The sequence below is a fragment of the Zingiber officinale genome, chromosome 5A, assembly GCF_018446385.1.
Source record: "Zingiber officinale cultivar Zhangliang chromosome 5A, Zo_v1.1, whole genome shotgun sequence".
In the NCBI taxonomy this organism is placed as follows: domain Eukaryota; kingdom Viridiplantae; phylum Streptophyta; class Magnoliopsida; order Zingiberales; family Zingiberaceae; genus Zingiber; species Zingiber officinale.
In genome coordinates, this window is record NC_055994.1 from 137,133,153 (window position 1) to 137,160,997 (window position 27,845).

A 27,845-nucleotide genomic window follows, 5' to 3' on the forward strand; every position below is an offset into this window, starting at 1 on the left:
AACATAATGCAAACTGTGCGAGCTCAATAGCACAGCTCATTCGTTAGTGAAAAAGAAAAAGAGAAACAGAGGATTCATTGAATTTCGCATTCATTAGCAAAATGGGGAGGAATAAATTAAAATCTCCCTTGATTAGGTTGCAAGTTATTATTACATTGTCAAATCTACAACGCAATGAGCAAATCAATGGCATCTTAATGTGAGACAAGGGTTACCTTAGAACATGACCGTTTCCATTAAATTTTTCATTTTGTTCAAGATTTGGCCACAGGGTTTACACAAGATGTGAAGTCAAAATCCTACCAAATCTATTCGGAGAAGCAAAACAATGTTGATACTTGACTAAAATAACGATATAAAAAACACCAATGGGTGTGGATTATTTGTTAGCTTAGTGTCTTAAAAACCTCCTATGTTTTTCTTGGTCTCCTGCTCACTGTTGATGTTCCTCCTTTGTGTCGTTAGCAACCATGAGATTTTGATAATAAATATCTGTAAAAAAAATATATGCATTGTGATCAAGGAATCATAGTTGAATTTGAAAAAAAAAAAGGAACTCATATAGGAATGCAAAAAGGAACTATGAATAATATTATCTCACTAAACTCAAAGCTGTAGTAGAAGATTGGTTTCAGTGATGGCAGACTTCCCACAATTGCCACTCAATCCCCAACTTCTTCAGCTCAACAAGCCCACGCTCAACTGCAGAATTGGAAATGTGGAAGGATTAGTCAAGAATTCTTAAAAATGATGTAAAACTCTCATTTAGTTCATGGCAGTCAAATTAACACCCTTTGCCTCACTTATTTCTTTTGGCAATTAGGAACAGTGTTCCATCTTTTTAACTCCGCAGTATGTAATCAAATGGACCACAACTACACGAACGAGGTTGAGCAACCAGACTGAAAACCCCACTGTGTCTAGACCAAACTGGATAGTTTAAATAGCATACATAGGTGAACGAATTCCACCGGTCTCTACTCTTTTTATTCTTTGATTCATAATTTTCCTGATGCACTTAAAACAGAACAATGGCCCTGTCGATTGTACCAATCACTTGACTGTGCCAGGTCTTCAGGACCCATGATGTATGGCCCTGCCGATTGTGTTAAAAGCAAGCATTTATTATGTGCAGACTCTGTTACGGCAAGCATTTATTCATGTGCAGGCTCCAGCAACATTACACCTAACATTTAAGCCTGTGTGCTAATGACCAACTTATCTTGCATTGTAATAATTAACAAGAGATGCAAGTGAATAGTTTCCTATGGAAATTTTCTAATTAAACATTATTCAATGTTAAGTCTTACATGTCTGTGTTGCCAGACGAAGAAAGAAAAAAATAAGTTATATGGCACACGGATTACCTTCAACTGCATCATGTGATGTAGGAGAGTGGTCGCTTTGCTCGATCCAAAATTGCAGCCTTTCATCTGCAATATCTTCTTCCAAACCGTGATTCTTTGCTCTCCTCCAGAAGTATGTCAACCAAGCCTAATTTACAAAAGTATCTAAAGTGAACCAGAAGTTAAGAACCTATTTTGGATTTGTCCATATTTAAAAATTAATGAGTTGTAAAAACTGCATGTATAAAACACGTGATCCCCATCAAAAACAAGATTAAAAAAAAAACACAATTTGTTATAGGGATCACTATAAGAAAATTGGTAATATAATTCTCGCCCAAGAAATGAAAGATGTAAAAGCTGATCAAGGTTAGTTTATTGATCTTATGGTATATGACTCGTTGCCCAAGAAATGAAAGATGTAAAAGCTGATCAAGGTGTGAGTTTATTTATCTAAAGATAAATCTATCAAATAAGCTGGTTGCATTAATTTGTTCCTGTCCAGACCCAATAGAAGCTTTCAATAAGTCATCAGTAAAGCAAATCTTGCTTCTGAACATAGACGTTCATTGAGCATTTCCTGCCCAGACTACCATGAACAAAATCTTAGTGCTACAATAGTCGAATAAACATCTGAAACTTACCCTAGAGCACTAAAAAAATGGAATACAAATCCCATCTCAACAGAACTCTTGAACGAAAAAGGATGCACCTGAGTTTTCTCAAGGTGAACATAGTACCTTGAGATATTAAAGAAATCACTAAATTGATATCTCACTGGACAGGATTTAGTCCTCCATAGGGCAGATTAATACAATGAGCTTGTAACGAACTCAAATCAAACACCCATCATAAGTTTTTGAACAAAGAAAATCAATAAACCATACTGATTATCCAAAATATAACAGACAGCAGGAAAAAAAAAAGATGTTTTTTATATCAACCAGCCTACATTTTCTGTAGCATCATAGGAACATCACATTTTCTGGAAAAGGAGATTATAGTGGACAAGAAATACAGATGAAAGTGATTGAAAATTTAAAGTTTATCAGACTGCAACCAAAACCACTATGATCTTACTGGAAACTGATGGAATTTTTGCACAGAAAAAATTGAACCAAGTGAACACAAAAGTCACTAGAAGTAAAATCCACAAGTATACCTGCTTAAAATGCACATCTTCAGATTCTTCTTGATTCAATTCTGAAATGAAGAGTATAATGACTTCAATTTGAATGATAATAGTATATATGCCACTGAAAGTACAATAGACCATCTGAGTGATAAAATGGCATAATTACAAGGAAAAGAAACACAGACATAAAGAAAGAATTCGATTGAACTATTTTTATGAGCTTCATTTTTGTCCTTTTTTCTCTGCAGTCAAATGTGTAATAAAGAAGGAATACCGACCAAATGCTTCCACAGGATTTTGACCTTCAGGCAGAATCAGTGTACCTGTAAGAAAATACTTCTGTTAACCAGAAAGATAAATCTAGTAAAGCAGCATGATTGAAGAAATTGATGGTTCAGTTTTTCTTTTTAGTTATCATCAAAAGAACAAAGTAAGGATTATAATTAAGATAGTCTATATTTGCAAAACAAGGTTTAAAATTTTGAGCCTTCCTGGAGTTCTAGTCTTTGACTGGAATAATAGTTTGGATACCATATCATGCCATGTCAGTACACTTTTGATTTATTAATTTTGCACTTTTTATTATAATTAATTATTTACTTAATAATTAATTAAATTGCTAAGATATGCTTGTTCTTCATTTTATATTTGTTAATTAATTTAACTACCTTGACCTTTAGAGTTAACTATGTATGCAACCAATGAGGTTTTAATTTTTATCTTTACTCATTTGTAAACTATATATTTATTTTACTTTATAATAATCTTCTTATAATGTATTAATGCTAGAATGAGCAACAAGAAAATGAGATTTTCCCTGATCCTCTATAAACTGAGGCATGTTTCACTTCCAAATTCTGCAACATCAAAGCAATTTCAAATTTAAAGATACAAGAAACTTTCATCGTTAAGGATGTATGTTTGTTTGAAATTAGTGTACACTTTTAGGTTTCTATATAATTGTTTGAAATTTGTTGATGAACATTTGGTAAGAAATTTAATCATTAAATATCACTTTCTTTATTATATTTTAGTTGATAAAACCTAGATAAAATTCTTGGATAAAGTGAAACAATTCAAATTTTGTAGGTTTGGTTTTAATTTGGTTTCCTTTCTTTCACGCAACTACAATTTTTAGAGTGGAAGAAAAATAAAAAGACCTAATATTTTTCAAATTTTAATGTAAAGTACTATATTTTAGGCTTAAATTATATTTTAAATTTTATAATTAAATTTATTTAATTTTATAAGTGTAAAAATTCTTTAAAATATAAAAAAACATGAAATTCAACTTAAATTCTACTCGATCAAATTTGAAAATTTTTTATACCTTAAAATTAAACCCTCAAATATATAGTTTTTTTTAAAATAATCTAATACATTTATTGTAATCAGCATGTATCTTCAATCTAATTTTTTTTATTTAATCAAAGCATCATGTTGAACTCTACCTTACCTATTTCTTGGCAGTTGAACCAAAATTGAGAGAAAGACACAAATGAGAAGAAGCTCAACACAAACTTTGAATCCTAATTTTCTCATTGCTTGCTTGCACAATCTTCAACGTTGTAAAAGTTAGAACTCACACAAAAAAATCTTTGTTGATGTTAAATACTAAAGTTTATCCTATTTATTTTTTTTCATTTTAATTATTTTTAAAAAATTTATAATAACTAATTAAATTAAATTAAATTAATATATTGTGTTTTTGGGTCGACTAAAAGTCAGTTTAATATCAGGTGAAGTCTATCAAGTAGTCATGGTAATTAGGATCAAGAAGGTTCAAATTGTACTTAATTTGGATTTTTTTTTATCGATTTAAAATTGAACCAAGTTTATATTTAGGATAGTCCGGATAAATTGTGTTTAATTAGGTTAGTAATATAGGATATAATCATTTGTACATTATTATTTTATCCTTAAAAATTCAATTGTTAAAATCTCAAACTATTATGAGTCTATAAACCTGGTTAGCTTTGTAAACTCAACTAAAGTGAAAAATAAGCCAAGAAAATGGAATCTAAATACAATTTAAAGAAAATGGATCAAACATGTGATTTTAGATATTCCATTTGATTTCAAAACATGGAATTTGCCAATTTAAAGCTTGCAAATCTTATCAAAATGTGTCATTTTGATAATTGGTTTATAGAAACACATGGCTACTACAATTTTGCAATCATGTGCTAAAACAAGAAAATAGTAGCATTTAAAATTTATTCCAAGAAAAATTTGTAACGTTTTACCAATTCATCTAGTTTCATATGGTTGAATACTTCCAAAGATTCCTTTAATTGTAGGGATCATGATTGATTTAGATTGGCTTGATTATATGGATTAAGATTGATTATAATTAATGATTGATGGGCATACCATAATTATAGGATCCTCTTTCCCTCCTTATATATATAAATACCTATATGTAAGTAGATTATTTTCGTAGAAAATAGATGATCTCTTTCTCTTTTACATGGTAAGCAGATTATTTTCGTTGATTACTTTGAGGCGTTCTCTCCTACTTTCTATTCTCCTTGGCCGTCAATCAATATCGGCCAATGTATCAACTAGATGTGAAGAATGCTTTTCTTTATGGTGATTTGCACGAGACCGTGTTTATGGAGCAACTTCCAGGGTATGTTGCTAGGAGGAGAATGCTACTATGGTTTACAGATTTAAAAAGGTTATTTATGGTCTTAAGTCGCCTGGTTTGATAAATTCGATAATATAATCAGTGTTGTTAGCTTCAAAAAGTGCAAATCGGATCATTCTGTGTTTGTACGACAGAGCACGAATGTGATTATTATTCTTAGGGGGCGTTTGGTTTAGGGGAATAAGAGTGGGGAATGGGAATAACAATCATTGATTGTCATTGTTAATGTTTGGATTACATAAATGGAAATACAAATAAGGGAATGAAACCTTATAATTGGGTAATGACTCATTCTCATGTCCCCTTTAATGAGCTATTACTCTATTTTCAACAATCAAAATATTCCCTTATTCCAAAAATACCCTTGACCTAAAACTAAAATTTCCCCCTTAATATCAAATATCAAAATATATTTATTTAATTTTTCTTTCATATCACTTTCTCTCTCCTTATTCTCTCTCATCATATTTTCTCTCTCCTTATTTTATCACACTTTCTCTCTCCTCAATCTCTTTCATCACACTCTCTTCCCTCTTTTTTTTTCTCATCACACTTTCTTTCTCATCACACTTTCTTTCTCATCATACTTTCTCTCCCCTCAATCTCTCCCATCACACTCTCTTTTCTCTTTTTTTCTTATCGCACTCTCTCTCATCATGTTTTCTCTCTCCCCAATCTCTCCTATCACACTCTCTCCCTTTTTTTTCTTAACACACTTTCTCTCTCACCATACTTTCTCTCTCATCAATCTCTCCCATCACACTCGCTTCCTCTTTTTTCTCACCACACTTCCTCTCTCATCATACTTTCTCTCTCCTCAATCTTTCCCATCACACTCTCTCTCCTCATTTTTTCTCATTACACTTTCTCTCTCTTCATTGTCTCCTATCATATATTCTCTCTCATCTTCTCTCATCATGCTCTCTCCCATTACACTCTCTTTCCTCATTTTCTCTCATCACACTTTCCCTCTCTTCATTCTTTCCCATCACACTTTCTCTCTCATCATTCTCTCTCATCATATTTTTCTCTCACATCTAATTTTTTCTCTTATTTTCTTTTAAGGGTAAAAAGAAAATTTTGATTTATTCCAATAGAAAATATTCAACTAACCAAACATTGCTTTTAAGAATGATATTCATACTCATACCCATTCTCATTCCACAATACTATGATTCCCATTCCGATTCCTATTCCTAAGAAAGAACCAAACACCCCTTATTGTTTATGTTGATGACATCCTAATATCCAACAGTAATATAAGTGGGATAGAAGAAATTAAGAAGTATTTACATAAACACTTTGTGACGAGGGATATGAGACATCCTAAATATGTCTTAGGAGTTGAAATTGCTCACAATAAATCTGGAGTTTCATTATGCCAACGGAAGTATGCTAAAGATACTCAAAGAAATTGGATTTCTCGAAACAAAGCCAGTTGATACATCTATAGATATCAATTCAAGTGTTTGAGATGATACTCGAGAGTTCTTTTTGGATAAAGGCAAAATATAGACATCTACTTACCAGTAACGAGACTTGACATCTCGTTTAATGGATAAACCGAAGCAAGTTCATGGGATGCAAGTTCATGGGATGCTGCTATTAGGATTCTTAAGTATATTAAGAAATCTCCAAGAAAAGGGTCATCATTTAAGAGAAATGGGCACTAAAGATTGAAGCTTATTCTGATGCTAACTATGTTGGATCTAAGACCGACAGACAGTCTACTTCTGACTATTGCATTTATGTAGGAGAAATCTAGTAACATGGAGAAGTAAGTAACAAACTATTGTTGCTAGGTTGATTGCCGAAACCGAGTACAGAGCCATGGCTCACACTGTAACAGAGATGTATGACTGAAGAATTTTCTTGAAGAATTAGAATTCACCTACAATGAACCACTATAATGTACTGTGATAACCAAGCAACTATTCACATTGCAAGTAATCCAGTTTTTCCTGAGAGGACTAAGCATATTGAGGTTAACTGTCACTTTATTCATGAGTGTGTAATGAGTCTGAAAATTGTCACTTCATTCACATAATCATTCAACTAAGTTTTCGATGTCTTCACTAAAGCATTAGGACGAAAATGATTTTCAAAACTTTGTGGCAAGCTGAATATATTGACATATATGCTCCAACTTGAGAGTGAGTGTTGAATACTTCCAAAGATTCCCTTAATTGTAGGGATCATGATTGATTTATATTAACTTGATTATAAAGATTAGATTGATTGTAATTAATGATTGACAGACATATCATAATTATAGAATCCTCTTTCCCTCCTTATATATATAAATACCTACATGTAAGCAAATTATTTTTGTGGAAAATAAATTATCTCTTTCTCTTTTACACATATATTGATTAATATATTTAGTGTATTTACCATGAAAGATTATTGTTACAACAAGAACAACAACCAAGCCTTTATCTCACTAAGTGAGCAAAAGATTATTGTTACAACCATAAATATTTTTATAATTGCCAATTACATTGTGGAAAGAATTTCAAGGATTCATAGTTTTTGAACAAATAGTAGAGTTTGATTATAAAATTAATTTTTGTTTTAATCTTTTGCATTAGTTGACAAGTAAAATGGGTCTAAGCACATTTATGACTACTTCGGATTTATAGCATCATGTTGTCAAATATGTCAATGTCAAAGTTTTATGGTGATATTTTATACTTAGCTAATATACAAAAGCAATGGAAATGGGAACAATTAGTTATATAATATAGTTAAAGTATGCATTACCACATTTAGCGCTTGCTCGTCGTTCTTGAGCCATTATAAACAGGATCGCTTCCTCTACCTTCAAAGGAACAATGAAATAAATAAACTGGGAATCACAAAATAGGGATTATATGATGACAGCCCGTAGCATTCAGATAGCTACAAAGCATACGATTTTGCAGATTTTGTTTCTCTAAACCAAACATCACAATTATATATTCAATGTAAATTTTTCTGTAAAGGTACCATAGAGTGAGCTTCAGGTGCAAAAGTTCTATAAACTCTAGATCACATATACCAACTCCTGCATGCTTTATTGTTATTTCTTTAACCAAGGTTTCAATTTATATTACTTAGCTATGAGGTTGGTAAAAAAACCTTCAGAGAAGTCAGTTCACGCAAGCCTTTTTCAACCAAGAGCATGCTCTCAATAGTTCCTTCTCCAGAAAGATCACTTGCATTCCATGAAACCTCCTTATCCTCTTGATCACTTTTATCTGTTGAATATATAAGAGGAAATAAAAATAAAGAGAGTGAAAAGTTGTTCAACAACATTGAGTCAGTAGTGCAGAACCAAGAGATTTGACCTGATGAATACCCATCCTTGGCCTCCCTTGCCTTTTGTCCAGCAGATAACACAACTTCAAGTGGAAGAGGAGAGAAGGATGACCAAAATTCGAACTTGCTTTCCGCAATATCAGCATATATGCCTTGAAAGAAGTATCTGTTATTTATTTTCAGCCAATAGATATGGACTTGCTTGGAAAATTGTCCACATCTAAGGATAATTTTAAAGTAGATGCAATCAATGTTTGAAACCCAGATCGATCTGTCAGTTCAACTGGCCAGGAAATGAAAGCAAAACTGGTCTAATTCCATTAATGGAGAAAATGGGACTGAACCATATTTAGGCCTGGTTCAAGTGAAAAATGTCAAGAATTCACGGGGCCACAAATTCACTGCCAGCCTGATTTTGAAAACATCAGGTGCAACTAGTCTTTTGAAAATTGCCTAGCTTCTTATTTCAGGTTCGAACCTGAGTTAGACATTTAATGTAATCTTAATTTTCTTTTATGAATTTCATTTGAGAAGTCACTGTAACAGAATTATTAATAGTTTCTGTGTGAGGTCGATCCAAATTCGATAAGGTATTAAAACCTATTTATTTTAAAGGAGTTGACTTTATTATAGTGGTCTAGGTAAAGAGTCAAAGCAGAAAGCAGGTCTACAGAAGTCAAACTGATATACAGAGGATGGTTATATAATATATTTTTATTTCTACAGAAATGATATTCATCAAACAAGTTTAATCACTATTAATTCCCACAACAACTTTACCCTCTCTTTATGAAGATTCAAGTTCTTTTCTCTAAATGAATCCAAGGAGATTTGCCTCCTCTTGGACTAATTAATCTTGGATCCAATCTTTAGTGTTTCCAACCTTGGTTTCAGACGTTGCAATGCCATGCCAACAAGCAACTTGGACCCCAAGTTAGCAAGGAAAAGGAGTAATGCATTAATTTAGTCATGAGTATATTGGGAAAAGAGCTCTGATTTTCATTAATACCCCCACCAATAAGACCCTCTTTTATCAAAAAGTTCCAGCTGAGACTCCTTTTTCATGAACTTCCAAAAATACTCTAGAATATTCATCACAATACATCTTTGATGATCAGACAATCAATTGATTGCCGGAGTTGATCAAAGCACCATTTACTGATGAATAAATAATTATTTTTGATATAACAATCAAAGTTTATGGGTGGGATTCAAATCCAGAACCTCTACATTAATAAAAACACCCTTGCCACCAAGTCAGTTGGGGATAGAATATAAGGAAAATATCAAAAGAGCGCCCCTAATTATCAATTATCAGAATTGTCAAAAAGTGCCCTTTGATTTTAAAAAGTCAAAAGGGCATCCCACCATATTTTTCGTATAAAAAATATTCTCATTCAAGCATTATTGTAGCAGCCGCAAAGTAGCTATTACAACGTGTAAAAAAAAATCCATCAAAAAATCTATATAGTACTTTTATAAAAAAAATTCTTTATCAACTTGGTCAAAATTGCTTAAATTTAATCAACATTATTTCAAAATAATCAAAATCATCGTAATATTGTTCTAGAATCCATTAACTAGATGCTACAACAATGTTAGCAGCAATTAGCCGGCGACTATAACAGTTGCAATAGCCACTAAGTCTATATTCAAAGTCATACATTCAAATCATGATTTTGAGCAAGACAAATATTCATTGGATTCTATTTTATTTATAGGCTTCATTATAGCTCAATAACCTTTATAATTTTTTAAAATTATTTTCACACTCAAGAAATACATAACCGTATTTTGCTCAAATCATGGTTATGTGCAATAAAAATTATTGCTGTCTTTTATTTTTTTTTTGTTGTGGCATAATTATGCCTTAATAAGGACATTTTTATGTTTTTAAATTTTTTTACACTTTTGAAGTGTTATAGCATTTTTTTTAATCAAAATATGATTCTATGCCATACTAGTATTCTTTGTCTTTCAATTTTATTTATAAGCATTGAGACACTTTCCAAATTTTGGAATTTTGCTATAACACGAGAGGTTGTATTTTGACTTGGTAGTATAATTTTTACACTATCCCTAGTCAAAGATTGTACATAAGTGTCTTATCATTTGGAATTTATAATGATACTTGTTCCTGCCTGAAATCGCTGGAGGATGAGCCACCAATGAGGTGTCCCTGATGTTGACAAAGTCACCGATCAGCAAGAAGAGGAATGAGCCGTCCAAGATGTTCACTGATCCTGAGAAGGAGAAAAAGAGAGAAGGAAAGAGGATTAGAATGGATGTCGGGGGTGCTCCAACTCAGCCACTCCGACGCTCAAATCAATCTCCGGTGGAGGAGAAAATGGAGAGGATGAGAAGTCGATGATTAATTGAGAGTGTGTATGTGCATGTCTACTTTGACACTTAAGTCATTCTGCCTCTCGCACGTGCAAGCACATATACACTCAATTAATCATTTGTTGCTCATCTTCTCTATTTTCTCCCTCACCAAAGATTGACTTGAGCGTCGGAGTGACTGAGCCAGGTCACACCCTTGGCCTCCATTCTAACCCTCCTTCCTTCTCTCTCTTTTTCTCCTTCTCAGACTAGTGGACATCTTGGATGGCTCATTCCTCTTCTTGGTGATCGATGACTTCGTTAACATCAGGGACAACTCACCGGTGGCTCATCCTCCAATGATCTCAGGCAGGGACAATACTCATACATGGGAATAAATTCAATATATATTTTGTAGCTTACCAACATTATGCTTTGATCAAAATATAATTTTGAGTCATAAAAGTTTTTAATGACTTTCATTTTGTATTTGCATAATTTCAGCTTAATAATGATATTTCTAATGTTTTTTTACACTCTGAAGTGTAAAATTAAATTTTGGCAAAAATATAGTTCGGTGTCATAGAGGTATTTATTTACTTCCATTTTTTGTATGTAAGCATCCCTATGCTTCTCTAATGACACTACTATCATTTTGGATAAAAATGCTAAAACAACTAAGTAGCTCGCAATTGGCACAACCTACCAGACTCATGCCCTATGTTAACCACCTTGGCCATCCTCAAATATTATATGACAATGAAAATGACATTGAATGTTATGCAATAATCTAAAGATTTAGTGAGGTTGCTAGTAGACATAACTTTAATGAAAATTTAGATATATAAAAATACATAGGAAAGTAACAACAAAGGTGTAAGAGAAACATCTCGAATACCTTTAACCCATGAGTGAGGCACATTGAATATTGTGACATTGGTAGGAGAAGTTGGAAGTGTAAGAATAGAGAAAGTAGATATGTTACAAAAGAAGTACTCAGAGGGCCAAAATTTAAAACAATCTAGAATATTAAGTAAACAAGGAGTAGATGTATCGTTATAGGCCAGAGAGGATTGAAATGAAAAACTAACAACTTAATTGCAATAAGTGTGAATGCAACTTTGTGGAGTCGCAATAGCGGAGCTAGATTCAAAGTATGTGCTAATGGGCCCTCTTGAGATGTTGAATTTGATCTAGGTATATAAGTCAATGAAAGGATGACTAGGTAGGTAATTATGGAGATAGTAACAAACATCCTTGATATGCCCAAGTTTCCTACGGTAGGAAAACTTAAGTCTAATAGCCTCTCCTAAGTCACTTATCCCCTAGAGGATAATTGAACAACCAATGTAGATTTTTCTACTGAGCATTATAAGATGGAACATCCATATGTACACATCCGATAAAGGCAAAATGGATGAGCCTCATGAAACATATGTTTTCTCTAGCTCTTATTCAAGATGAGCAACTTAAAGGAATTTTGCATAAGCTTAACATAAGTTTAAGATATGGAGTGATATAAAAGATTCCACAAATATCGTAATCAACTAGTGTGGGAGATTATCTTAGACAAAGAGATATGCAAATCTCTAGCCTATGTTTGAGTCTTGTAGTGGGAGAAGCGGTTAAAGATGCTTATAAGGCTAGAATCGATGGACTGCCAGAAAAGAGCAAGTAATTGCACATTAAATTGACTCCCTTGAGGATCTAGTGGACTATGAAATCTAGATATCCTAGTAGTGAGGTACTCTAGTTGAGCTTGATTCAGTAACCAATTTTGAATAGCTGTAACTATGAAGCATAAGTATTCCAATTTAATTTCTCTACAGTAATCATCATAGAGTTAGTGAAACTAGAATGATCAGTGGTGAGAAGCATTGAGGAAATAATCAAAGAGACAATGAAATTATAAATTAAAGGTAGCTCATGATGAATGACCTGAAAACACAAAATGGGCAAAAAAAAAATTGTTGTTTGAAGGAAAATAAACAAAATCTTCTTCCTAAACTTCTGCTGTCTGAGAACAACAGGGGTAGATCCACTAGAGCAATTGGGTTAGTTGGGTGTATCCAGTTGGGTTGTCAAATCTAGTTAAGATTTAAGAAGCAGTGTTAGAAAGAAAGCAACGCCTAGTCATCAAATTCAATTAATCAACAACATCGAAGGAAGAAAAAAGTGGCGAAAGGAGGCTGCATCAAAAGAATTTAATCAGAAGATGATTGATGTCAGAGGTGTCTGGTTGAGCTGATTGATTTCTTCGAGATCATTTTCTGAACCCAAAGGCTATGGACTGGTTGACAAATAGGGAGGTGGCACTTATTTACTCCAGATCATACAGTAGCAGTAGGGAGGTGACATCGGGCTCATGCTAGTCACAACATACGTGAAGGACTGGAGGCTCCTGTGGTGTTGCGTGAGGAAGAACAAGAAGAATATCATGACTTAGGGGAGAAGATGTCACCGATGTTCAATCACAAAGAGGGAAGGTCAAGGAAAATTATTAGGTAGAGTAACAAGAGGCATGGATGACTTCGCTCTAATACCATGGAAGTGGAAAAATTATTAGGGTTAATTTCCCTTTACCTATGTTTATTGTTCATAACTATAGAATTGCAAATGAATCCATAGTGCTAAATGATATTTACATTTAGGTCTAGGTCTATCACAGTTAGCAATAATAATTTTGACCATAGCTGAAGAGTAACATTATTAAGATAAAATTCCATTGTCATACTTGTCTGATGGCAAACAAAGCATAAATCTACATTATTGCTTAGTCTATGTAAAATTTTGCAACACCTTAGTATGAATCATATTTGTTTTAAAATTACCAAGGAATGCACACAGTTATAACTCTATTCTAGTTGTTAGACCCTATTACTGGACTTTTTTATACGTTTTCTAACTTGCATCAACAGGAAATAACCTTGGTAGGTTATCTCAAGCAGAACCATTCCTTAAACTTTATGTTCTCACATGACAATGTAATACTTTTGACACTTAGATCAATAATCTAATGTTTGATTCTCATACCAGTGTACAAAATGTAGACTTTTTAGCTAGCTCTTCTGAAATGACACATTGCATGGTAAAGCCATACAGGTAAAAATATTTTCAGTTTAATTTGTTGAGCCCTGATGATAAGAAAGCTCCTATGTAGTCTGGTTAAACTAGATGTCGGTTATTTAGAATCATATCAGTCATCTTGCTTATGAATACCTTATGCTAACATTTTATTTTATCTTAGATTAAGCTATATAAAGTTAATGAATATTAACGAAAATTATAGTAAGAGGATATTATCAAAGGTAAATTACAGTCTGAAAAAGATCATATGGAAAATGAATTACCATAATTAACACATAGTTGCCAGTATCGGGCAAGCCAACACCTCTTGAGAACAACTTCCTCCTATTAAAATACATTAAAAAATGGAAAATGTGTTGTCAGAATGAAAACTTATAGGATTTCAAGAATAAACACATAACACAAACCATTAGTTCTTGTGATAATATCATCTTATGGGCCATTGTCTTAAGAGATTTAAGTTCTGATTCTGCCTCCTGAAGTTGCTCGGATGCCGATGCTGCCTCATCCCTTGCGATCTAAAAAGATATTTTATTAAATATAGTTTAATAAATTGGATCAAAGAGGGAAATCACATACACAGCCAATTATTACCTTTGCTTCAGCTCTTAGCGTAGAAATCTCTTTTGTGGCATTGCCCGTTTGTGAGGCAGCTTTCATAGCTGCCTGCAAAAGTCTAGATTTTAGTACTAAGAATAATATAATAACAAAAACAAATATCTTGTCACCTCCAACTATTTAGGGTTGGACGTAGATCTTACCTCACCATTAAATTTATGCATCATTATCATCCAACCGTACCTGTCCCAACTATTTGTGGGTAGCTACAAGAATCTTAACTCTACATTGAGTTCTATGTAAAATTATATCACTAGTGATTTATATTAATAAAATTATGTTTAGTAAATAGACTAATCTCTTTTTGGTCTCTTCAAGCCCATACAACTTCCATTCTATATATTCAACTCCTCTATTTATAAAATTTATTGGTTGTCTTTAATTATGTCCATTCCAACTTAATCTGTATTCTCATTATATCATATAGTAGAGCCACAACTACTCAAGATAGTTCATTTGATTTCATCTCCTCTCTAGATCTACTATCATAGCTTTCATTGAGTATACCTATTTTCTTCGGCTCTAAACAGCGACAGATGTCTCATCTCAATTAAATGTTCTCTATTGTTATGGAAGTCCTATATTTATGACATTCCACTAGGTCTTCTACATAGATATTTGAATCAGACCTACCTTCATATCTTCTAAGCTTCATACTCTTTTTTTTAAGATGGTTTAAGTGACTCTTACATCTAGAGAGGACACAAGCTATGATCGAGTAGATTCAAGTCTCATATTTTATTAAGGAGCATACTTGTTACATATACATAACTACTCAAGAGATTGATTTATTCATCTCCTTTGGCTCTAACTCTACTATCATATTTTTTTAGGATTATTATGTTTTCTTCGACACTATGCTACAATAGATGTCTATGGAGTTATGTCTACTATATCTATGATAGATTTCACTAAGTCTTCTACTTCAATGCTTGACTTGATTCTATTGCACTAGCACCTATTCTGTAGAGATGGCAATATCCCCCAAATCCGATATCTGACCCGAATGGAGGAGAGTATAGAGGGAATTTGTAGACCCGATTAAATAATCGGATATTCAGTATGGGTATTTTCAGGTTTGAATATGGAGACAGATGTGGTAAAATCCTATCCATCACACACACCAACACACTTCCCGCCACGGAAAAAAAATTAGTTTGTCTCTTGACTCGGTCACCAGCACATATCTCAGCTTCTTTTCTATGAGAAATCCTCATCTGATCAAAGGAGCATAGGGAGTACAAGAATTTAAGAATTTAATAAATATTCATAAACTATTTGAAATTATTTATTTATTTATTTAAAAAAAGAATTGCAGGTAGTCATAGGATGATGGGTAGAGTTTGGATACCCGATCTTCCGACGGGTATAGGGATGAGGATGAAAGTTAAATATCGGATTGGTATGGAGATGAGTATGGAGATGGGTACGGAGGATATGAAATCCAACCCAAATCCTATCCATTATCATCCATACTATTCTGCCTTCATTTTTTCATAGCTTCATACTTTATTTTTAAAAATTTTTTAATGACATTCTCATATCTAGAGTGGAGAAAAGCTATAATCCAGGAGATGCAAACTTTATATTTTAATACTAAATGGGAAACATTACCTCTTACTTCTAGTGAGTCCACAACAAGTTATAAATAAGGACTTTTAGTGGATACATCACTTCCTAGGAATGTGGATCATCTAAAATCTTGATGGGTGGCTAAGAGGAACACCTAATCCTATAGAGTGGATTACCTGAATACCTATCCTATAGCTAAGATTGATTCAATCTCTCTCTTCCTTGCATTAGCAATCATTTTCACTTGCCTCAATTTCATCAGTTGAGTTTCAAGAATCTCTTCCTTACATAACTTTATAAAAGAAATATACATGAAGAAACCTTCAAAGTTTGTTGCTCAAGAGAGGGCAAAATGATCCGACATACAAACTGAAGAAGTCCGTGTATACATGATTTGGTAAATTAATAGTATTCACCTTTAATTTAAAATATTGTTTTAAATTATTCAGAAATGCATTTACCTTGTTATTAGGACTCACCTTTATTAAGGAAGTAACTCATCACCTGATATCATCATAATGGGTGACTACTCCTGGCAAGGCCACTAGTCAATCTAGTGTAGGTGAGGCTACTTGTGCATCTCTCCTAGTGCAGGCGAGACTAGATGCACAGTCCTCGTAGCCAACCATCAATGATTTTGCTCTCTCACTCAATTTTCTTAAACCTCAACATCATAGTGGTTCATCCTCAATTAATATAATGACATTGGTGAGGATAAGGCAAATCTGATGGCCCAAAAGCTTTGGCACCTATGAGGTCATATAGTGACAACTACTACCATAGCTAATGAGAAGATAACAAATGTGTTCTGGAGATAAAGACCAAGTGTAGGCATGAGGTAAAAATGCAGCTTCATCACTCATTAGGAAACTAGAGTTTGTATTAGATGGTGAGTGGAAAGATGTTGCAAGTACTTGTAAGTGGAATATATTGCAAGCGCTGATGACTAATGAGAGTAATAGGAGATCGATAAATGACAGAATGAGAGCACTGCAAATCGTTAAAATCTGAAACCTCCCCTATTTACTTTTCTAAAAACCTAACCTTAATAGTGGCTCCAATACCATGTTAAGTGGGAAAGAAAATATTGTGTTGGTTGTTTTAATATTGGAGTATAAATAGTGTTTATATTGGACTTAACACATACCACTCCTAAAACTAAAACACTCTTTGTGAGACTAAACTCCTAACACCTATAACTATTAAATCTTACAAACTCCAAATAGTGACAAACAAATCTATGTGCCCTAAATTTATCATAATTTTCAATCTCCAAAGTTACATTTACTATAAAATGCTAATTATTTTTTTTTTAATCTTTCCTTAGTTACTTTATCATCGACAAGAATTGTCCACGATACTCAATTATCTTACTCTTTATTCTCAATTTCTAGATTACTAAAAATTGCCATATATGTTAAACTTTACTATATTGACCATTTTTTCTCAGTATTGACTACTTTATACTTATTCAAATTTCACTTTTGCACAATTGTGTCAATATCCATGTTGTCTTTCAACTAATATCAATTTGCACTTCCTTATACCACCACCTACTTTCTCTATATCTTATGCATGAATCTATAAACTTTCTAAGAATTGACCTTCTCATATTCTTATTTTCTTTATCATTAAATCCAAATGATATTCATTTTTCAACAAATATCAATTTGCACTTCCTTATACGACCACCTACTCTCCCTATATCTTATGTTTGTATCATTAAACCCTCCAAAAATTAAATTCTTCATATTCTTATTTTCTTTATCATCAAATCCATATGGCATTAATTATCAATCTCTTTATTTAAAACTATCCTTTCTATGTTCCACTTTTGAAAGTCTTACATTATGATCAATAAATTCCATCATCAAATTCTAGTAAAACTAAAAATAATTATTTTCTTCATACATTTCTAAAACATATAATGAAATTTGTTAAACATTTCTAGTATACAGCTCCACATTTTGCATGTATTTCTATCTACCTTCCTAGCACTTCAGATGCAGTACTAATGGAGTAATATTATCATTACTTGTATGCCTTTAAGTTTATGGTAAATAAAATTAAAATCATTGTAAACTTTGCATCTGATTGTTGCACCTTTTCAAAGTTCCCAATTCATTATTATTTCACAAAAATACAGAAACATAGACAGAATAAAACGAGGAGCTACTTTTTTATGACATAATAACTAGATTGTTCATCTGCTGGCTAGCTGATGTATGCAAGCAAATGCAATTTTTTTTACCTCTTATCGATGAATCCTAAACAATCATGCTTTCTCTATGTAGATGTAATGGATTGATTGGGGCTAACATTAATTTTTTGGTTATAAAGATAAGATTTCAGTCATTACCACTTCAGTCCTCTTCTATTAACCTTTTTATATATGTTTCTTGCTTCACCTTTGGCGTACAATTTAACTTTCCATATTTTCACACTGAAGTTCTCATAATACTTGAAAAATCAGTGATTATAACTCTGAGCATGACCATCACCAGAACACCTTGCCAGAAACTGATACAAATACCTCCAAAATAACAAATAGGATGTAGAATATATAATAAAAATACCTCTCTTTTTTGCAAGGCCTCTTGTTTTCTGAAAATAAAAATGATAATCCAGTTACAAAAGCTACAAAATCATTAATTAAATGCATCCAAAAATTGCTTGCCTGGCAAAGAGGCGAGATTCCACAGATAGACCCTCACCAACAGAAGCTACCTGAGATGTGCCAAAAAATTTATCCGTGCTTTATTGTTTGTTCTGACATAAATATAACCACTAAAAGGAACATGGAACCCACTTTTTTCAATCACTCAAAAACCATATATCAAATGCATCATTTCAAGAGTTTAAGTTTCTCTTGGCAACCATGTATATATATCTCCATTTCCATTTTTAAGAATGTGAATTAAACATAAATGATAAGAGTATTAGATCCTGTTCTGCAAAAGGTGAAATGAGTATTATATCCTGTGCTTCCATGGCAAGTGAGTACACAGCTGTGCTTGTGAGCAAAGTGCATAAAAAGGTCACATTCATTATTGTGATCACTAGGTCATAATTTTCTAAACTATTTGAGCTCAACCACATGAGTGTTATCCTTCCATTGAGCTCTATGCAATAATATATGATTGGTAATATTCAAATCTACACATGACTAATGTTTCTTTGATCTCCTCAACTGCTTACACATTCCGGTCCAATTGATTTAACTCTTCCAACTATAAAATCTATGGGTTGCGTTTGAACATGTTCATGATCTCAACTTATTTTCTCACTTTATCCTACACTCTCAAGTATTAATACTGTTTTATCCTTTCTAATAACTCTACACCCTCATCTTAGTATCCTCATTTCCACTGCTTTAATTTTTTTTGTACATGTAGATCATAATAGATTAATTTGAACCCCAACTCAATCTATATACTCTGAGGCACTCACAAATTTGATACAAAAGCCTCCACACTCAGCAAAGAAATCCAATAAAACAACTAAATCAAATACAATCTAAAGGGAACATAATTTTTCTTTTTTTCTTACAAATACAAACAAAATTGAAATGTTCCATTGCCACACCACAAGTGAGCCTCCATGGCCACATGAGTCACATGATATCCATGTGATAATCTCTTCAGAACTTTCTGAACGAAAATCAATAGTCCAACAAGAATACTATTTACAAGATCACGCAATAAATACTTCCATAACTACAACTTGAAAAACTACATATCATAATGAAAGTTCGTAAAGAAAACATAACTACATAAATAACTAGTAATAATAGTGATGACACACACAAAAGAAACATGAACAACAAAATATACATAAAATCCTAATAGAACTAAATATAGTAGAACCTAAAGAAAATTGAAATCCTCAAAAAGAACATGAAGTGTCTTTAAAGAAATCTCATTGTAGTAAGATCAGACCTCAACCAAAGAATCCTAAATACCCTCTTCTTGTGGCCTTGGAAATTGAGCATGCAAGCATCATCAAGTGAACATGCAATTAATATGAAAACATAAACTAAAAAAAGCTAAGAGCATGCATTGTTATAAATTGTAAATCATGCCACGTGTGACCATGGTAATGAAGTTGCATGACTGAATCCATCTATCAATGCTATCTTCTACATTTTCCTCTTTTGTGATAGAAAATGGTGTATGCATATGTTCCAAGATGTTTCTAACTACCAAAGTTAGTTTGGGCTTGCTGCATCCAACACATCACACTCGTCAATGTGGCCAACGTACAAGGAATAAAATTTCTATAATTGCTAATAGTCCAAGAAGCGTGTTGCACCACCACACGAATATAGCACAAGAAAACATGATGGTAGGCATTGGCAAGTACAAGGACAACATGCACACAACAAATAATCTTGTACTTAGGATATTTGGGTTCTTTCTCAATTCAAAAAGGGTACGAGTATTATCATCCTCCATCAAAGTTTTATGTGTCAACGGATGTTACTTTCAATGAGAAAATGCCTTACTTCACCACACCTTATCTTCAAGTGAAAATTCCATACTAGAAAATAAATGTGGGTATTTCATGCTCAACCTTTCAATACTTCCAATGTCTAAGTCAGTATATAAATCCATGTCAAAACTTATGTTTGAATCTATGCATTAAATCCCAACTCTATCATTGAGAATGAGAGGGTTAACAAGACATACTTGAAGAAGAAGATGATTGCCCTGAACTAATACAAATCCAAGAATCCAACCTAAATCTTGAGAATGAGTTTTGATATCAAGAATGCATTTTTACATAGAAAACTTTAGGAAAAAGATTATACGGAGGTCCCGCTAGGATATGGAAATAATTTAGAAGCTCATATTGTATGAAAGTCTTATATAGACTTAAGTAATCACCACGGGCATGATTTTGCAAGAGATATGATTGTAATGAGGTATAGATAAAGCCAAGGGGATCATACATTGTTTATTAAACAACCTTATTCAAGATTGTCACAACACTCTTAGTATATGTCAGAAATGATGTGACTCACTCTAAGCAGGACATCTTTGTCTCTCAACAAAAATATATTATAGATCTCCTTAAAGAAACAAACAAGACGGCATGCAAGGTAGCAAGTACTCCAATAGACTCAAATCTCAAATTTAAAATGGTAGATAAAGATGCATCAATGACCATAGTTGATAAAGAAATGTATCAATATTTGGTAGAAAAAATTATTTATTTGTCTTATACACAACTGACATAGCATACACAGTTAGTTTGATTAGACTATGTATAACTCAAAAGAAACTCATTTGCAAGTAACTCCTTAGTATTACAGTATCAAGAGGAAACCATATTCTATTTAAAAGACATAGAACAGCCAGAAATAACATATGGTAGTGCAGTCTAATGCAGAGATAATATTCCGAGCAATGGCTCATGGTGTGTGTAAATTACTTTGGTTAAAGATCATCTTAGAAGACTTGAAGATTAAGCGGGGCGGTCCAATGAGACTTTATTGTGATATAAGTCTGCGATTAGCATAGCTCTCAATCTATACAACATGATTCAAGCAAAACACATTGAAATTGGCACTCAGTGTTTCAAAGTAATGTCCCCAAGCTGTGAATGATAAACATCGATTCACCAACTTGAGGGGGAGTGTGACGTGATTTTGTAACCATATATTGGCAAAAAACATTCCTTAAATTATGGGATATGATAGCATAACTAGTGTTTTTAAAAGTCTATGTAGTTTTGTTTAGAAAAATTTGATAAGAGTTTTTATTAGAGAAGTCTATAATTATTTATAAAGAATAAGTTGTATTATCAATGTATAAAAGGGTTAGGATCCCATATATAGGAAATGATACTCTAAATCATATAACTAATGAAATATATGATCAACCACATTTATTGAATTTAAAAACAAAAAGTATAGAAGAAATGTTTTGATCTTGATGTGCTACTATTATAAAAAGATTTAATTTTTCAAATAGTAAGTGGAGGTACTATTTATGTGTTCATCTTGATGCATAGTTCATAGTTATTTAAGGCGCAAGACACCCAAAAGCGCATAGGTACTATGGGGCCTAAGGCGCATGATGCAAGGTGAGGCGCACGACTGACTGAAGTAAGGAGCTCTAAGTATAATTTTTTACAATTCAAACATATATAGAGAATTTCTGCCAGAATATTTCACTAACAAATCCATAGTCCATAAAATATTAAACAATAATATAAATATAAAATTCATAGCAAATAAATACATTATATGCATAATTCAAATTAAAGAAGAAAAAAACTTCAAATATCTAAATCATCAAAATCTTCATCATTTTCCTCAATCATATCATTACATTTGTTTTAGATTTGTATAGTTGAATCTTCATCAATTTCCTCAAGACCAATTTCTTCCTCTTCCTCAATAAGTTGACTTGTAAAAGCTCTTTTCTTAGTTCCTTTTGATGTAGTTGTCCTTACTTCTTTTGAAGAAGATGAAACTCGAGATTTGATATTGTAGGCATCTCCGCCTACTCTAGAAGCTCGTGCAACTTCACTCCAAGTTACATTGTCATCATCAAATACTAAATTATTTTCTTCATTACTGTTATCATTCAATCCCCCCTTCAACCATTCATTACCATCATCTATCTAATCCAAAGAAATAAGATGATAGTGTCATGCATATCATATCGACACCTCAAAGCCCTATTATACTTGATAAAAATTAAATCATTTAGTCTTTTTTGCTTCAACATGCTTCTTTTGGAATGAAGCTTCACACAAAACAAAAAAATATTTAAAATTTATTTTTTATAATAATTTTATTTAATATTTCCTTAAATATTTATACTTTCATGTTCAAAATCACTCTAGTTTCATTCACAAGCAGATAAACAAGTGTCACGTGCATGCTTTGTAATTAATTAAAAAGGTAATTAAAGGTATGGGTTGTGCTTTAAAAAGTTTTTTTTTTGGCATGTAGGTCTCACTCAACTCGGCAAGAAAAATTGAGCCTCAAGTGCGCTTGTCACCTCTCATAAAACGCACGCTTAAGGCGACCAAGAGCAAGAGGTTCGTCAGGCTACGCCTTGCTCCTAGGCGTAGTTAGACGAGCACCTTTAATAACTATAGCATAGTTGATTATGAATAAAGAGATCATCGTGTGACTGTGTGGAACATGCCATACTAATGGCCAGGTAAACCCATTTGAGGCTTGCCAATTTAATGGAATCAAAGCGTGAGAGCAGATTCTATTTTGTTCTAGTTTGAAGAAAAAAAAGCCTTTCCTATGGATTTTAAAAGATCAAATTATTTTAGCCAGATGCTTTGATAATGAATCTGAAATTTCCTTCTCAGTGCTTATGATTTTGCTAAATGTTGCAGAGTTTTAGTGAATATACTACAATTCCACGTTGGTTTTGATATATCAACATATTTAGAGAGTCTCATAGCATAGGTAGTGTTGGAATTGAAATTATTAGATTTCCATTTCTAATTAAATCTTTTATATTGTTTTCCAACTCAAGATATGAAGCATGAGAGTGAGACCATCATAAGCCCAACTTATGGTGGTTTGGCACCACCATAACTCGTGGTCATGAAGACATTACAAATCAAGGTCATAGAGTTGGTAGCACTAGATGTAGTGGAGTGACTACTTGGTGAGGTGTATGTAAAACTAGAACTGTTGCACGAAGCAAAGTTCTAGTTGTTGGTTTGTCTAAGGTGCCAATTGAGGCCAAATAATTTTCTAATCTCTTTCCAATTACTGAGATTGCTTCAACAGTTGAAATAGATTTGTATAAAGCAGACTAAAGATGATCAATTTTGTAGATTCATGGTATTAGTGAGAAAGTTGTGGTCTTTTACGGGAGAGCTTGAAAGTTGCGGTCTTTTATGGAAGAGCTGGATACAAACTAAAGGAACATAACTGGCATGACAATGTGGATGGAGTTTTTGATGTGTTGGGTTATCTAGGGTATGATAAGGTTTGTTTTGCCACATACCTTTTTCAGGAGATGGTGTCGGTGTTCATCAATTTTATTTTTCCCGACAAATTTTATTTTTCAGGATGTGATTCTAGGAAGCAGAAGAATAAAGGGAAATACGACCTTGCAGCTCAACGTAACTTGAACCTGAATTGTCAACAGTGTAGTAATATATAGGTTTACAAAGCTTCTTTTTATGAAGGACTCACTTGCTAAGTGCATTTTGTCTCTCAACTTGTGCAAAAAAGGAAAAGTAATTTGTCTTCTTAACAAATTAGCTAAGATCCTAAGTAGTTCATATGTTTAATTTTTTCATAAACATCCATTTGAAATGAAACTGAGCTTCCTTTTTTAAAAAAAAAGAAAAAGGTATTGAAGAGAAACAACCAACTCAATTAAAAGCCATCAACTTTTTGCTTCTAAATCTGATTCAAAGTCTACAATTCCACTTGCATAGGTATAACAAGATTTATACTATTTCATTACCAAAAAAGGAACGTGACAGAGGTGATGCTAAAATGGACCTTATTTGCCAATTAGAAAAAAAAACAATCCAATTCAACTAAATCAAGTTCATGGTTGAGCTGTTATGGGGAATAATCAAATATATATCTTGGTTTAAACATAAAGCAAGATTAACAGCCAATATCACGTCAATAGAGGGGCCACCTTTGCTGTTTCAAATGGAAATCAGAGATATTTCCATAAATTGAACCCAAGCTATTTTTGCAGGGATGAACATCTTAACAAAATATTAATCAAACAAGTCTCTTATATTTTATCAATTCAACTAATATAAGGCATGTGTTTCTTTTGAAAAAATGGAACAAGTTCCCTCTAGGCTTAAGGCAAATGGCATTGTTGAAAATCCAAGGCATATCTAAAAACAGATTGTCAGATGTTACAGATGACACACAAAACTAAAAATCTAAAATATCAAGATAAAATCTGTCAACAAAAAATAAGAACCTGTTTCTCAACTTGTCCAGCTTTTGACTCTGCTTCATCGTATATATCTTCTTCTGCAAGCTGAAGATGGGAATACAAAAATCAGCATGAGGAAAATGAATAAAAAAAACTGAGAATATTAGTCACACCAAACAAATCATCATTGTCTATTAGTGTTAGTCGTAACTATTTGGGGTCATCCAGTCACACAAAACACCAGATCCAAAAAAATACCAAAGATTGTGTTATTCTCTCACCTTTTCAGTATTATTCTCATTTTCATCCTGTAGACTCTCAATCTGAGACCAAAAAGAAGATGAATTAAATTGGAAATATATATATTAAATTACAAAAAAAAACACATTGATGATACATTATTTTTTTTTATTAATAGATAAATTTTGTTGGAAGTTCTACAGATTTACCCCAAGAGTTTGATACATGCATCTAAAAATTAATAATTCTGAAGATGGTTACCTCATCTTGGGATTTGGATGATGATTGAGCACTGCTTGGCTGTCTCATACTTAGATGACCCAAGTCAATAGACATCCTAAACACAAACATAGGCCAAGAATCAGATTGACTCAAAAGCTATGCAACAACCAAAAGTAATATCAATCTAAACATATGATGCATAGGTCGATATATTTAGATGTCTTAGATAATGGTTCAAACTTCAAATTCAACGAAAAGAAAATGAAAATGGCCGTAAAACTATTCTACTTACACAATAAGAAAAACATTGCATACATATCTTAATGTATAATGTATGTGGCTTCCTGGTTTTCACTTACAAGAATTTGTGGAGATTTGGAATTTTTGTACAAAATTTAGGTTAGATTTAATTTTCTTGATTACAAATAGAAATGAAGCAAAAGAAGATATTTACTATTTTATAATTTAGACTATGAGCATATATATATATATATATATAATTTCTTTTTATCAAGGATCGGGCATATATATTGAAAATAAGAATTGTAATTATCTGGTTCAAGCTGGTTTGAACCAAATAAAGCTTGGTTTGGTTCCATAGCTTTTCTAAGGGATTCAGATCAGTTCCCGCTATGTAAAAACCACAAAGATAAACTCCGTTTGTTTGGTTTAGTTCCATTTGAACAGAATGTAAATCCATATCAATAAGGGTGGAAATTAAATGTTATCTAAATAGATGATAGTTAATCAAGAGAATGAAGTGAATCCAAAGAGTGATGAATTGAGAAAATTTCAATGTCAATTGAAAATAAATTAGACACTCATTGTGTCCAAAGTTTCATCGTATATCATGTTGACAAATGTAGCAAATTGATGAATTGTTCTAACATTCGTAACAGAAAAATCAGTAAATCCCATAAAATCCAATATTCAGCAATGATTGGATAGTTTTAGTTGTTTATCTTTGTTGTTTGCAATCCATAATCAACAAAGCAATTAACCATAATAATAACATGGAGGAATATAATAAGTAGCAAGTTAAAAGTTAACATATAAAAAGAAGCAAACTTTGCATAATCAAACGTTACACTTTGTCTCTTCGAACAGAAAGTGAAGCTGCCTCTGATCTTTGACTGTTACTGAGAGAGTCGGATGATGCCGCTGAAGTAAGAGGTCTCTGTGATGACCTAATGGATGGGATAATTGTAACTGGCTTTGAACCCACAGCCAATCGACCGACTGGCGTAGGACGAACAGGAGTTTGGTCGGCGAGGTAGCGACTTATCTAAAACGAAACAGAAGTGCAATCATTTCTCAATTTCTCACAAATCATTCCCTCGTGATGGAAATTACCAAGTAGACTTCAGATCACAAGTAAAAAAGATGCATTGTAATGACTAACGGTTGATATGATTAGACATTGTACGAAATATTTTAACGAAACAGAGACAATAGCGCGAAATGTACTGCAGGAGACGGGGACCGGGCTGCGCGGCGAGGGGTGGAGAGTTCGATAGGAGGGCCAGAGAGGAGGTCGTCCTCCTCGTCCTCTTCCTCATCATCGTCCGCGTGCTGGTGCGCCATGACGCGGGCGAGACGCTGGGCGGCGGCACGAGCGGCGTTGTTCTGCGCGCGGCGGAAGGTGCCAACACCTGCGGAGCCTGAGCGGACATGACGTTGCTGCTGGTTGAGTTGGCTAGGGTAGACGGGCGACATGGACGTCGGCGACGTCCTTTCTCCCGAGGGGCTCGAGATGCTCTGCTGACGCCCGTACGCGGGGCTCCCCGCCGCCCTGTAGCGCTCCATCTCGATCGCCTCCGGCAATCTCTAGGGTTTCACCTCACTCCGGCTCCTGGATTGAAAGGGTCGTGGGAGGGAGGGAGAGGTGTGCGGTGGGCGTGGAGAGAGCGCAACGGTTGCAACGAAAGAGACGGGGCGATGATGGTTCGTTCCTTGACGCGAGAGTAGAACAAAAAGATGGGAAAACGAAAGGTACTCAACGGGTAGGATCTCGAGTCGTCCTCCTACTCAAACTAGCTCCCCTTAACGGTCCCGTATTAAGTTTGAGCGTGGGCCCCGCTAAACCAAAGTTGGTATATTAGTTTGCGCGAGAGTCGTCCCGTGTCTCTGCTCACAATCGATTATGTTCGTGAAGACAGTCATCTTGTCCCGGACAATCATGACAATTGTATCGTGATTAGTATTACATGATATTTTTTCTACAGTAAAAAATCGGCCTACGAATTGGGTCATTTAAATCAGTGTTTGATTTAGATATCCATCATTCGTAAAATCGTGTTCCCTTCGGATCTCTTCCCTCAAATGGATCTAATGATTAACATATAAAATATTATCATCATGAGGTTTGAAATTTGAATCTCGATAAAATCGAGTAAATATCTCCTGTATGTACTAGTTACTATTCCAAAAATTAGTAGTCGTCCGTGATTTACCTCCTC

At 33.4% G+C, this 27,845-nt stretch overlaps 1 protein-coding gene across 3 annotated transcripts; it reads right to left on the bottom strand.

The window, feature by feature from the left end:
- Positions 1-129: 129 nt before the first annotated feature.
- Positions 130-27,378, bottom strand: LOC121982026 (coiled-coil domain-containing protein SCD2-like). 3 transcript variants are annotated; one of them, XM_042534876.1, is made up of 18 exons: positions 26,854-27,378; positions 26,475-26,671; positions 25,426-25,501; positions 25,206-25,247; positions 24,970-25,029; positions 18,708-18,757; positions 18,607-18,634; positions 14,435-14,506; positions 14,248-14,358; positions 14,104-14,164; positions 8,461-8,583; positions 8,252-8,370; positions 7,895-7,952; positions 2,760-2,804; positions 2,509-2,549; positions 1,368-1,494; positions 607-702; positions 130-492 (listed from the first exon to the last, which is right to left on the bottom strand). In XM_042534876.1, the coding sequence occupies exons 1-17, from the start codon at positions 27,190-27,192 to the stop codon at positions 632-634; spliced, it is 1,620 nt and encodes a 539-aa protein (XP_042390810.1). In that variant the 5' UTR covers positions 27,193-27,378; the 3' UTR covers positions 130-492; positions 607-631. The 3 variants fall into 3 exon arrangements, with proteins under 3 accessions (XP_042390810.1, XP_042390811.1, XP_042390812.1); XM_042534877.1 differs by having other exon boundaries at positions 602-702; XM_042534878.1 differs by lacking the exons at positions 130-492; positions 607-702 and having other exon boundaries at positions 1,382-1,511.
- Positions 27,379-27,845: the final 467 nt, after the last annotated feature.

Bases quoted from the DNA above. Each gene is read 5' to 3' on its own strand.
- LOC121982026 (XM_042534876.1), bottom strand. From the start codon at position 27,192: ATGGAGCGCTACAGGGCGGCGGGGAGCCCCGCGTACGGGCGTCAGCAG. The intron at 14,507-18,606 runs GTATTTTTATTA...AGACTTTTGCAG, and splicing joins AGGCCTTGCAAAAAAGAGAG to GCAGCTATGAAAGCTGCCTC. The intron at 7,953-8,251 runs GTTTTTTTACCA...GTTCCTTTGAAG, and splicing joins GTGAACTGACTTCTCTGAAG to GTAGAGGAAGCGATCCTGTT.